The 13,754-nt window shown below is 48.8% G+C and overlaps 1 protein-coding gene across 1 annotated transcript; it reads left to right on the top strand.

Annotated features, from left to right (window-relative positions):
• The first annotated feature begins 10,869 nt into the window (after positions 1–10,869).
• On the top strand, positions 10,870–13,377 carry SP8 (Sp8 transcription factor). Its single transcript, XM_046669045.1, has 2 exons — positions 10,870–10,890; positions 11,878–13,377. Exons 1-2 carry the CDS (start codon positions 10,870–10,872, stop codon positions 13,375–13,377), a joined length of 1,521 nt encoding a protein of 506 aa, XP_046525001.1.
• Positions 13,378–13,754: the final 377 nt, after the last annotated feature.

The following is a 13,754-nucleotide window of genomic DNA, read 5'->3' as shown; positions in this document are numbered from 1 at the left end:
CCCCCCGGCGGGCGGCCTGCGCCCGGGCCCGAGGTGCGAGGCGGCGTGGGCCTGCGCGTGGGACCCGGCCCGGCGGCCGGCGCGGGTGGAGGGGGCGGGCGAGCGGGGCAGGACGGAAGGGAAGGGAGGGAGTGGCGCCCGGCAGAAAGGGGAGTGCAAATATTGTGACTGCCGGTGCGGAAACCGCGGCGCTGTTGGAGCCCCCACGCCGGGCCCCGGAAGAGGGCCGGGAAGCCCGACGACCCTCGTTGGGGAGGTCTCCCTGACTGCTGCCCAGACACCCGGCGCTCATTTCTTCCCGATCCTGCGACATGTGGAGAAAGTTGTCCGCCGCTCACCTTTTATGCTAGAGCCCGCAAGGACCGGATATTAATTAAGCTTCCTTCTTGGGAAGCGTCAGCTCCGGGAAAGCGCTGGGCGGTAGCCGCCGCTGGAGGCGGATGTGAGGGGGGGAGCCTCTCTTCCTTCTTTGCCCCCACCCCACCCCTTGGCTATAGCCGTGCGTTTTTCGTTGCCAGCCTCCTGACCTGATTCCTTAGGTGGCCATGGCACAGAGGACAGACACAAGATCAGTGGTAAACTCTGTGGGGCAAAGCACCCCAGGTGTGCGTGAAACCGAAAGCCGGTGCATCTCCAAATTGCCGGACCACTAACCGCGGGAACGCACGGATCTCCGCGGCTTCCCGGGTGGAAGGCGGCCTGGGGGAGCCCTGGCGGCGCGGAGCGGGCCGGGTGCTGATGCATGAAGTGATCCTGGCACCCTGGGTCGCCAAGGTTGTCCCCTCCAACTGGGTTATGAACTGGGACATACCAGGCCTTCTAAAAGTCAACACCGCGTTGTAATTTCCTTCCGCAGACTTCTAAACCTACAATTTTCCCACTTATTTCCAACCGTTTTGGAATCTCTGTTCTTAAATTTTAGGTAGCTAAGGGGGAAGAAATTCGAATCACTAAGGTTTAAGAAAAAGGATGATTTTGACTTAGTAAATCAACAGCAGATCACCTAATAAAAATAAGTGTGAATATCAATCTAAGGCTTATTTTGAAACTTTAAATACCATGTATTAACGGGCCTATTTAAACCTACTAAAATGTATTAGAACACTGAAATTGCGCGAAACACTCTTTTTAATGCCCTAATACCAGTCGGCCAATAAAAATCTATAGTGCAGGTGTCTTTTAGCAACAACAACAAACAATGCTTCTTTTGGTTTGACTTTGGTACTCATTAGTTTGCTACACACCTCTGCTTAGAGTTCCGTTTGGTAAGTGTGCCCAAAGTGTGGAAGTCTCTTTCGTCTTCCTTTTGTTCTCTAAGCTCAGAGGACTTCTTGAACCAAAGCAGAAAAAGTTTTGCAGTGGATTCATTAGTCCTCCCAACATTTTTATCCGGAAAGCTTCAAATAAACTGACCTTGGACACGACTAGTCAAATCATGTCTGTTTGCAACAACCTTTTTCCAGTTTCATGGGTGGGGGGGGTGGGAATGTGTGGATTATGGTACATTAGAATAGGTATGATCTAGAAAACTACTTGAAGCACCATCTACAGAAAAATGAGGACTTTCTGTCGTTAATAGCTGCCCTTTTGAAGGTAATGGGCATTCCATTGCGGGGCTGTAAATGCCAAGTGTGGACTCCAAAGGAGTGGGGCTTTGGTGCTTCCAGTGTTTGCTTTCTTCCGCGTTGATCAAAGACCAATGCGTTTGCCTTATGAGGCCCCACTGGAAAATGTTTTTAGAGCAATTACAGACGTGACAATCATCAGTTCAGCTTATTTCTTTCACCCTAAGAAACATTACGGGAAAAAAAAAGAAAGAAACGTTTAAATAAAGACAAAGGAGAGGGAAAGAGGGCTACTGCGGGTTAAGTGTAGACACTTCAAGAGGAAAAAGTTTGGTCCTCACTCTCCCACTCTCTAAGTCCTGCGATACTGGTCCTTGTTTTGAATTAAAATGGGGCAGCCTTCTTTGGTGGCCAGCAGGGTCCTTGTTATTTAAGATGGAGAAGCTTCACGGCTTGGGGGAGGGGTGATGTTAACTGTGCGGGAGAAACGGAGCTGCGAAAAACAGTTCAGGAAATTGAAATGGTCGGGTGAGGCGATAGTGGAAAATTGCATTCTTAGTTTCTGAGTGACTTCTGTTACTTGTCCAGAATCCATAAGCAAGAATCAAGATTTTTATTTTCTCTTAAAAAGTAACCTCTGCTGAGTACAGGAGTCGATACTTGTCAAGCTTTGAATAACAACGTGTCCCTTCTTCCTTCTAGTGGGCGTTTCTGTCTGGATGTGGAAGGAGGACTTCGCACCGGGTAAGGTAGACACCCTTGAACCCAGTGAGTAGCGCATCACGTCTTGAACTTCCTATAGCTGATGTAGATATTTTATTTCTAACACTTTGTAAAGTGGGCGTGGTATCTGTTAAGTGGGTCAATACCCTACCCCCTAACCCAGCAGCTCTGAACTCCGGGGAAAGAGCCTAAGTTGGTCAGCGCCTGTCTATTTAAGGGGTGAGGAGGACTGCGTAGACGTGACCCCATAAACAGCGGTACCCAATTTGTAGCCTAGGTTGACGAAATTAATCACTGGGATTCCTTCTATTTCGATCTAGAACTCCCCAGGCACCAGCAAAACCGTCTCTGTCTTCTTAGGAAGAGGAAACTGGGCACGTGCGGCCGGTCGGGCCAAGACCATTACGAAGTCCTGCAAAACTCACTGAGATCAGGCGTGAAAGATGTCAACAAACGACCTGGGCCAAAGCATTCGATGTGTAGGATTGAGTGAGGTGTCGAGATGTGGGGGCGCTAACCCTAAACCACTAGGGCTGCGGGGCCGGGTCTCACCCCGACGGCTGTGTTGGACCAAGCAAATCCCGGATTCACACGATACCCTTTGCTGTGACCAATGCAGACGTCCAGTTCGATTACCACGGAAGATCTCCGAGCTGAGTCAATTTGACCCAAACGTGTGAATCATTTCATTTACCAGGGAAAAGGGGGCCCGTGACTCCCTTCACTTTAGCGGCAACAAAAAGCGTCTAGCTGTGGGCAACAGCGCGCGCGCGTGAGTGTTGGTGTCAGCGCACATATTCGATTTCCAAACATCTTTTGAAGCTGTCTTCTCATTTGTAATTTACAAACCCAGTAGATTTCAAAGACCTTGATAGTGTTATCAGACACCTAAATGCACTGTCACCATTCCTCCAAAATTAGGTTTTTGCTGTACTCTTAAAATCCTTTGCTAAGAAATATGTGAACTCATCATCCGAATCCTCCTATAGGAAACAGTCAAGAAAAATGAGTTAAATATATAAAATGACTTAGGTAGTTTTTTTTTTTACAAAAAAAGTGAGGCACACAAAAATATTCCAATATACTGTATGCAACCTCATTCAGGACAGCAGAAACATTTCACGTTCCCACAAGAATTCTTTCTTTGCCCTAGTGTCCTCAAAGCGGCTTCTGATATCCCCACTTCTTAAGAAAAATAAGTTAGCGAAGGCCTTCACCCAAGTTTTGGGTGGGATTCAACACTAAGCAAAATATGCTCAACAGATGATAGTAGAGATGAAGCCAGAAAACAACTCCAGCTATTTAAACTGCCAAATGAGACATAAAGCTGCATTGTAAAAATCATCTGGAAAACAGGTTTTCCCATTGAAGTCGCTATGTGTTAATTACTGTGAGCTGGAAGGCTGGAGATCGAACGCCTGGAAGCCGACTTTCACCCCGCATACGTAAACGGAAAAAGTGCTGAACAGCAGCCAGAGGGCTCCTGCTCCGACTCATTGCCATGCATGCCTAGACATTAATATGTGTTCATGAGGGCTCGTACAGTACGAGGTGTTATTTCCTTATAAAGAAACACCAGGTCTCGCTTTCCATTCTTCTTACAAAATTATTCGCATTATTTATGCTACATTGAGCGATCTAATTTCTTCGTGATAGTCAGCTAATTGCTCTGGCAGGTAATTAGAAGCGGTTTACAACGCAAAGGGCTTTTGCATTGCCCCTCGGATTATTAAGTTGCGCTGTAAATTATACCATATTTGCTGGGGAAAAATTCTTTTCAGCAAGTTCTCTTCCTGCGATCCGAGATGAAATCGGCTCCCCACCCCCGCACCCCCCCTCCTCCCTAGCCACCCCCACTGTCACCACACCCCCTGCTTTTCCTGGACTCAGAGTCGAATGATTCTAAAGCACGCGATTTTGTTCGTGTTCACTGGGCCGAAATAACTTGGCCATTATGGCCTGAAATGGGCCAGGTTTGAAGCGAGCTTCCTGCGCGCCTGCAATATCCAGCAGGCATGTGGGAAAAGAACGGCTTAAATGGGGACATCTGTTCAGTGCTGCTCATCTTACTCGTACAGCCAGGTCAGGTTAAGAGAATAACCTGTTCGCCACCTTTTTTCTTGTTAATAAGACTATTAGAAAAAAAAAGCGTGCACACACACACAAACACCACTAATTGAGCTGCCATATAAGCAAAGAATCAGACACACAAAGGTAGCAGCAGCTGAGTTACAAGAGGAACTGTAAAAAATAACCAGTGGGCTATTTCAGAGAAAATCTACAAGACTTCTGTCAGGCAAAACACACACACACACACAACATACAATGAAAAGAAAATTGGAATATGTGAGCTCAAAAATGCTCTCTACAAAAATGGGTTTACGTAAAAGGTTTTAAGAACTCAGGAAAGAATGGTTTATTTTCAGGTTTTCATTTTAATGAAATTGATCTGGAGGTAAACTCCAGTGGAAAATTTTTTTTTCTTAAGCTTTCAAGTACTCTGAGGCCCCACACTTTTTGTTGGTGGTGTTATTTTGGTCTGTTATCTCTGAGGGTCTGTCGACAAACCCCAAATGGGAGCATCCTAGTTTATCCGCAGGTTTTAGAAAAGCGAACTGTATCCTCTTTCACAAATATCACCCATTTGTAAACCTTGTACAATGATTTGAACACATGTGTGATTAAACCCAGAGACCCAGCGCAGCTCCTAGATTATTTGTAATTAAACACAATTCCCAAAGTAACATTTATCTTCCTGAAACTGCGATTGCAATTGTCAACCGTCTGGAGGAGATGAGGAGGTAATCTGGGAGCATTACCTCTTCTAGTAACAGAACAGAATGAAAAGAAATCAATAGTGTTGAGGATAAGAATTTAGCAGTTTTTAACTCTGTGTGTTAGCTGTGAGAAAGTACTATGTAATACCAAAAGAGAAAACAGCGGAAACAAATCCATTCTAGGAAAAACTCAGGGACGAACTCCTCTGAACGTCTAAGCCTCTCTCTTTCTCTTACCTTGCACAACAAGAGTACACACGCGCATGCACGCAAACACACACACACACCATTCAACCCAAATGAGCAAACTCTTTTCCCTACATGTGTTTCCTTCATTTACATGATGAAGGAGGAATACGAAGTGCTGTAGAATTAATTATCAGTTTCACTTGGGAGCTGGCAGAGAGATGCATGAGTACATGGAGTACACGCCTGCCTGAGGACTAGTGCATGATCGTATCAACATACAATGAGCATATGAACATTATGCATACAGACAAAAAATAAGGACATAGGATTTCTTTCTTCATTTAATCTAGGAAGAAATACCTATTTTGGTAAATATTTTCATATTTTTTCTACCTATAAACTTAGCTACATATTCATATGATTGATACATGGGGAAAGCCCTCCTTGTCTTCAGAATATATGCAATTTGAACGCCTTAGCTAAAGTGAACCAAAGCACGTAATATCCTAAGTTAGATGAGTAAATCTCTTTTAATCAAGCCATCCCTAACTTTTGAATGTTTTGAAGTGGCAGAGAGGAAAAGTATAAACATTAAGCAGGCTGATACAGAAGAAAAATATCGTCAATTAAGAAAAAATATGCAATGCTTTCTCAAGTGGTCCTATTTATTCCAAAAAGAGTCACCAAGGCAATGCTTTGCATCCACTAGGAGATCCTATGCAAGTAGATCGAGTCGCTATTGCTTTGCTGTGGTCAACAAACGCATCCAATTAAGCAGTATCGGGAGAGTAAGGGCTCGGCTGTAAATGTGGCCGTAAATGCGGCCGGACAGTTTGAAACCGAATAACCTCACTAATAGGGGCTATTGTTCAGCGTGGAAGTTCCCATTTTCCAATCAGGAAAATACAGCCGGCTCTGGGCTCTGGGCGACTGATCCCTTCCCACCTACGGCTCAACAATCTGCCACCAGCAAGGGGCTTTTATTACCTCCCTTCCCAGGAAATGTCGGGCAACTTCCTAGTAAAGCTGCCTGTAAGCAGGAGTGGACAGCAAAAGGGCACCTCTCAGGATTCCACAGGTCCACGCCTGGCCGGGTTTTCTTTTCAACAGGAAAGAAACTTTGGCCAGAGAGCTTCTGACGAGGAGAAACCCCCAACCTGGCCCAGCCCGCTCCTCCCAGCAGCTGCCCGCGCCGCTCGGCTCCCTCCCCGCCGGTCTTCACGCCTTATTTAGCAGCGAAGGCGTCCGCGCGAAAGGTCCCTGCACTGTGGCCAGGGAATGGGGGCCTTTTCCAGATTTGGGGAGAGGCGCCCGCCAGGGACGCGCGGCCGGTGCTGCATTCACTGGGTCCGCCTCGGAGACGCTTGCACGTCCCTGCCAACATTCAGGAAACCAAGATGCGCAGAGCCCGGTTTAAACGTACCCAGCAGAGGTACGCGCCTGTATTATATAGTCCACGTGCATTTTTTTTCCTATTAGGCTTTTTCAGCCCTGTGTATATACCGGACCACACTTAACGCGTTCAAAACCGTATTTGGTGTAGAGGTGTTTGCCAGACACTTGAAAGCCTAGATAACTTTGACGTTTTCGACTATAAATCCCTAATTGTACCTAATGGTTACAAATGGTTTTATTTACTTGTCTCTGTATCTACACATTTTAATCTATTTAACTAAACAGCGGAAGCATATTTCACTTCCCTCTCCCCGAAAAAGAAAGGCACGGATCGAGGCCTCTAATTTGCTTTTAGGACCTTCTATTTCTTTGGTTGTGAAAGCCTAAGAGCTCCAAATCGCAGCAGCATTGATTAGTCTCAAACCCGCCTGCAAAAAAATCTCCCCTTCTCAGCTCTATCTAAGGAGATGTTGATGTATATTGTAGCTGCAAGGTGTTAGATATACTTGAGCAAGTTGTTCCCAGGATGTAAATTAGGTCCCAAAAGCTGTTGTCCAAATCGAAGAAACAGAGAAATTAATCTGGGAGACTATCCATCATCACCCGTAATAAAGAGAGCGACATGGATGAGACAGATGATATGATTAAGGGGCTGTGGTCGTTTTAATTAACTTTTTGCTGTCCTGTAATGATCAAACTGGTCACCAGACCCGGTCAATAAGCATGTTAATATCAAACAAATAAAACCAGGGATGATTAAAAACCTCCTGGTTTATTAAATTTGAAATTCAAATGAAATTTATGCTGCAGATGCATACAGAATGCTAATAGATTTTAGCTTTATTGAAAGTGGATCCCACAGGTTTGCAAGAAACAGCAGAATATCCATCTACTCCACTCCCTGCCAGCGTGGTAAACTTCATATGGGGTGGGGGAAACTTTTAATTAATGTTAGAAAGCCTGCACTTTCTATCTTTCTTCCCCTTTCCCTTCCAAACCTCTGTATCACCACAGTATAATACTCAAGAGTAATGATCAATATCACAAAAGGTAAGCTGTACTGTATGAGCCATGAAATGCTTTGCCCAACAGTCTCTATCTATAATGGATTACAGATGTTCCCTCCTGTGGGAGATTCACAAATGATCCAGTTACTTCTCCAAAGTGAAGAAAGAGCTGCCTTTAAGATCAGTTTCATTGAAACCAGAAGCAAGATTATTGCTGTTTTAATTTTTGGTCAATTATATAATGACCTTTATCTTTCCTTTTTAACTCTGCTGTCTTATGCCTTATGACAAACACTAACCACTTCTTTTGGGGTAGATGTGGGGGGGGGGGGGAGTAGTATAAGAAAAAAATACCCTTTGACCAATACTACTATGAAATAAACATCAAATTATTTTTTAATGGGAGTAAATGGAATATATGCATATTTCTTCCAATGAAGAAAGATGCACAGACCTTTATGAAAATCCCCAAATGCTGCAAGCCAACCTTATGCAAATTCAAGACTCCAGTACATTCATTAAATCCACACCAATGTTGTGACCTATTGTCATAGGAAGAATTACATGATTCCACAGCGAATTTATACAAATTTAAAAAATCTTACAAGTAGGTAGCTCAAAATTGTAATCACAAGATGCTGAATTTTTCTAATTCCTGGCATTTTTTTGAGGAAACAACTGTTAATGCCTCTATTTACACTCAGAATCAGTATTTAACTTTTTAACAGTCCTGCCTCACTTCCTTCCAGAAGATAGGAGGATAAAAAGATAAAATAAATAACTATTCATAGAAGGGAGTCTTCCTTCAAAGCTTTTTTTCTTTACCTTTGAGGGTGATGATATTCATTAGAATTAAACCCCAAATTTGAACAATTGTGTATTAGGTCCTTAAAATGGATATCATTATAGAAGAAGACCAAAGCAATGAAGTTAATTCTCTTTTATTTGTTAAATGGAGTTCCCTCCTTCCCCACCCCTTCCTCCTTCTGGGCTGGCCTGTCACGCCTTCTCAACACGCTAAAATCATTCAGAGTGGCTTGCAGGGAGAAACACGACATTTATGGTAAGCGTCAGCCTTCAGAGAAAGAAAGCAGTTCATTAATTTACTTCACACTTGCTTCAAAGTATGAGAGTGTACCTTACCCCCTTAATCAATAGATATGATGTACAGTCAATATCCCAATGCTGTTAAAAGGGGGTCAGAAACACATACTCTCACACCACAAACATCAGCCTCAATTCTGCCCAATGAAACTTACACAAATGATACAACCTGACTTTGGAGTTCAGTAAACCCCAGGAGGATTTTTTTTTTTTTTGATATCTCCAGAAGCTGTGATGCACTTGAGGAGGGTTCAAAAACAACAATAAAATAAAAAATGTTTCCCCATTCAAAACAAAACATGTAGCCCAGCTAGTAACATTTTAATCAATTCTGCCTTAAAATTAGATTTCTGAGAGCATTTGTAACTGCTTAAAAATATGAATTACGTTTTTAAAAGATATGAATATTCAATAGGGCTCCAAGGGCTCTGGACTTTTTGCTACACTGGTGTGGTGCTTTCTGTGGTTTAAGATGTTCCCTGTGGTGGTAGTGAAATTACAATGACATTTCTGAAGGCAACTAATAACATAAATGGCAATCAAGTTCTAAAATCCAACGAATTTGAACTCAGTGTATCTATTAACATACACACATTCGTAGGTATCTGGCCCAAACACCATTAGACTCAGACAGCTCTGTACATGTGGTCCAAGATTTGTCAAAAGCTTGCTTCTGTTCTCAGATAAGTAAAACTCACAGATTTCAGTGAAAATCCTGATTTTTTTTTCTCAGAAAGAGGCAGTGGGGTTTCCTGGGAAAACTTCTAAACTCCGTAAAACGCTCCTTAATTTCTCATCCAAAGAAAAAACAATACTCTCTCACCCACTTCTCTATCTAATCCTTTAGTGTTGAAATTTACTCATCGCCACGGGACAAACACACCCTCTCCCCTAGAGTGAGACTTGCACTTCCAAAGCCGAATCCCACCTCTGAGGGGGGACGGACAAAAAAGCCACCGCATCAAAGTAACAACTCATGGACGCAGGCGCACACACGCCCTAACGCATCCCTAAAAATACCCCTCAGCTTCCTGACATTGTTACCCTTCGGCTGTAGAGCCAGGAAAGGAAAGTTGTAGATATTAATGCGATTTTCTTGAAAAGCGTAATGACAGTGTCCAAGAAATTAAGAAAAACCAGAATCACTCAAGATTTTAGGTACAAGGAACCAGAGGAAATTGGCGACAGTGATAGCGTTGGTGCGTATTTATTTACTCAGCCTCACTCAACTTCGCAGTCAGTTTCACTCTTCAAATCGCCAATCTCTCTTACGTACTTACAGTTTACTGCACTGTTGCTATTCTCCACCCCCAGCTTTGTTGCACACACGCACACACAACCCCCTTCTCTTTCTCACAAACACACACACATTCACACAGCCTTCCTCTCTCCCACCTCAAGTGCACACACGCTCATCCACCCTCCCTCCTCTGTCGCACACACACACCTATTCACATTCCTCCTTCTCCCCCCACACCAAACACACTCACACACCACCTCCCCCAACACACATTCTCCCACACTGTCCCTCTTCCCTCCCAAGGTCTGTAGGTTTGTCCCTCAGTTACACTACAGTTCACTCACACCCTTCCCCTCAACACTTCACTGATCTGTCCCTCTACCCCCTTTGTCACGCACGCAGTTATATTGTCACCCACCCATCCTCTCTCTTCTCTGCACTGTCCCTCCCCTCCCCCGCACTTCACCGCCCTGGGACTGTGGTACCGCCACACTCACACCCCCCTCCCCCCGAGTCTGCACTGTCTTCTCCTTCTCGGTTTGGTCACACGCACACAGTTACAATGTTACACACTCACACGCCCGCTTTGTAACACACACGGTCTCCCGCGCCCCTCCCGCCGCCGCTCCCGGGCCCCCGCGGCGGCCGGCGGCGGCGCCGATGACCTCACGGCGCGCGCGCGGCGCGGCCCGGCGAGGCCGCAGATTGGCTGGCGGCGCCTCCGCGGCACTTCAAAGCCGGAGAGGGAGCTACAATTGTGGTGGAATGGGCGGAACTGATCATTGTATTGCACACCTCTAAAAAAAACACTGCCTCTGATTTATCAATATAAAAAAGATCCTCTGAGAGGAGGAGGGCACTTTTGTGTGATGGCAACTTCACTTCTAGGGGTGAGTCTCAGGATTTTCTCTTGCTGGTTTAATTAGTTTCCTTTTATTGCCGATCGGAGGGGGTTAAAGTCGCCCCGGCCAGGCCACGGGCTATCAGTCTCTATTGAGAGCTTTTTTTTTTTTTTTCCTTTAAATACAAGTGAGTTTGGAGAAAAGAAAGAGGGGGAGAGGGGGGCAGAGTCACTTTTTTCAGCGCAGGAAAAGGTTCGAAGGGCATTTAGGCAAGCCACCTCGCAACGCCCGGCCACTCCGTGGCCGGGAGCGCCCAGCCCATTTTACATGCGACGATTTCGGGGTAAAGAGAACAAGTTTTTTCTCCTGGGCAAACTGCAGATTTTCCCTCTTCCCCTTAAAAATATTCCGCAGCCCGCCTTGTCTTGCAGGTACGTTGAACCCGTCTCGTTTTTAACTAGCGTAGATTTTTTTTTTTTTAAAGAAAATTAAAAGAAAAGCAGGAAGAGCGAGCGAGCCCTATAGTTTGACCTCTTTTGGCCTGGGAGAAACAACCCAGGATGGGGATCCGGGGAACCGGAACAGGATTTTCAAAGCTCTCTCTGGATTACAGGGGAAGCGCTCTTAAAAGCAATCCAATGGTTTTTCCCCAGGCTTCTCGGCAAAGGAAACTTCCTTCCTCCCCAATCTGGACTTTTTGCTTGCTTGTTTGTTTCGAAGTGCCCGGGGCCTTGTGTGCACGAGAGTGTTGTTTTAGGTGAGAATACTTGTCAAAGTCTTCTTGAGCATGGCGCTTTGCTCCCGAATCTGACGCCGGCAGCCAAACTTGTCCCCTCTCGTAGAGTAGGAAGCAGCTGGGCGCCGGGGCTATTGGGGGAGCCAGGTGAGTTGGTGGCGGTGCGCCGCAGCGAGAGATGGGGTGCAGTGGGGCGTTTTGGAGGCTACCGGAGAACTGATGCACATTTCTTTCCTCCCTCCCCCACCGGCCCTTTGCCCACCTCCCCTCCCCCACCCCTTCTTTCCTCCTTCTCGCAGGAAGAACCAAGGTTGGGATCGACTCCTCTGGCCATGCTTGCTGCTACCTGTAATAAGATCGGCAGCCCCAGCCCGTCTCCCTCCTCCCTCTCCGACAGCTCTTCTTCCTTCGGTAAAGGCTTCCACCCCTGGAAACGTTCCTCGTCGTCCTCCTCTGGCAGCTGCAACGTAGTGGGTTCCAGTCTCTCAAGCTTCGGCGTGTCGGGGGCCTCCAGGAACGGCGGCTCGTCCTCGGCGGCCGCGGCGGCCGCGGCGGCTGCGGCGGCCGCCGCAGCCCTGGTGTCCGACTCGTTCAGCTGCAGCGGCTCGCCGGGCTCCAGCGCCTTCTCCCTGACCTCCAGCAGCGCCGCCGCCGCCGCCGCGGCCGCCGCCGCCGCCGCCTCCAGCTCCCCCTTCGCAAACGACTACTCGGTGTTCCAGGCCCCTGGCGTATCGGGGGGCAGCGGCGGCGGGGGCGGCGGCGGCGGCGGCGGCTCTTCGGCGCACTCGCAGGACGGCTCCCACCAGCCGGTGTTCATCTCCAAGGTGCACACCTCGGTGGACGGGCTGCAGGGCATCTACCCGCGCGTGGGCATGGCGCACCCGTACGAGTCGTGGTTCAAGCCCTCGCACCCGGGCCTGGGCGCCGCCGGCGACGTGGGCTCGGCCGGCGCCTCCAGCTGGTGGGACGTGGGCGCCGGCTGGATCGACGTGCAGAACCCGAACGGCGCGGCCGCGCTGCCCGGCTCGCTGCACCCTGCCGCCGGGGGGCTCCAGACCTCGCTGCACTCGCCGCTCGGAGGTTACAACTCGGATTACTCGGGCCTGAGCCACTCAGCCTTCAGCAGCGGCGCCTCCTCGCACCTGCTCAGCCCCGCTGGGCAGCACCTCATGGACGGCTTCAAGCCGGTGCTGCCCGGCTCCTACCCGGACTCGGCCCCGTCGCCGCTGGCCGGCGCTGGGGGCTCCATGCTGAGCGCGGGGCCGTCGGCGCCGCTGGGGGGCTCCCCGCGCTCCTCCGCCCGCCGCTACTCGGGCCGCGCCACCTGCGACTGCCCCAACTGCCAGGAGGCGGAGCGCCTGGGCCCGGCCGGGGCGAGCCTGCGGCGCAAGGGCCTGCACAGCTGCCACATCCCGGGCTGCGGCAAGGTGTACGGCAAGACATCGCACCTCAAGGCGCACCTGCGCTGGCACACGGGCGAGCGGCCCTTCGTGTGCAACTGGCTCTTCTGCGGCAAGCGCTTCACGCGCTCCGACGAGCTGCAGCGGCACCTGCGGACCCACACGGGCGAGAAGCGTTTCGCCTGCCCCGTCTGCAACAAGCGCTTCATGCGCAGCGACCATCTCAGCAAGCATGTGAAGACACACAGCGGCGGCGGCGGCAGCTCAGCGGGCTCGGGCAGCGGCGGCAAAAAGGGCAGCGACACCGACAGCGAGCACAGCGCCGCCGGCAGCCCGCCCTGCCACTCCCCTGAGCTTCTGCAGCCCCCGGAGCCCGGGCACCGCAACGGCCTCGAGTGATGCGCACCCCGCGCCTGCCCCCTCCCCAACCCTTCGCGCCCCTGTCTGTCCTGGCCTCCGCTCCAGTCTCTGCACTGCACCCTGCTCGCGCTCTTGTCTCTTTCTGTCTCTGTCCCTCTCTTTTAACTCCCTTTGTGACATAACTTTGTAAAGGGGGTATGGACATGTAACGCGCATTGCTCTCCTGGGTCCTGGCTTTCCCTCTCCACCCGGTAACACTGTCGGAGTCAGTGCAGCCCGAACCGGCGCCGCCCCGGGCCTGTAATTCTCGTCCTTTCCCTCGGGTCCTCCCTCCGCCATCTCTAGGTTGTGACGGGCATATCTTTTAGAGGGAAGCGGCCGCTGGAGGTAGAGCTGTTCGAGTCCAGTGCCTGGGA

Source organism: Equus quagga, chromosome 8 (genome assembly GCF_021613505.1).
Source record: "Equus quagga isolate Etosha38 chromosome 8, UCLA_HA_Equagga_1.0, whole genome shotgun sequence".
Lineage (NCBI taxonomy): Eukaryota > Metazoa > Chordata > Mammalia > Perissodactyla > Equidae > Equus > Equus quagga.
The sequence above is the reverse complement of the archived record's forward strand: the minus strand, read 5'-3'. Positions and strand labels throughout refer to the sequence as shown.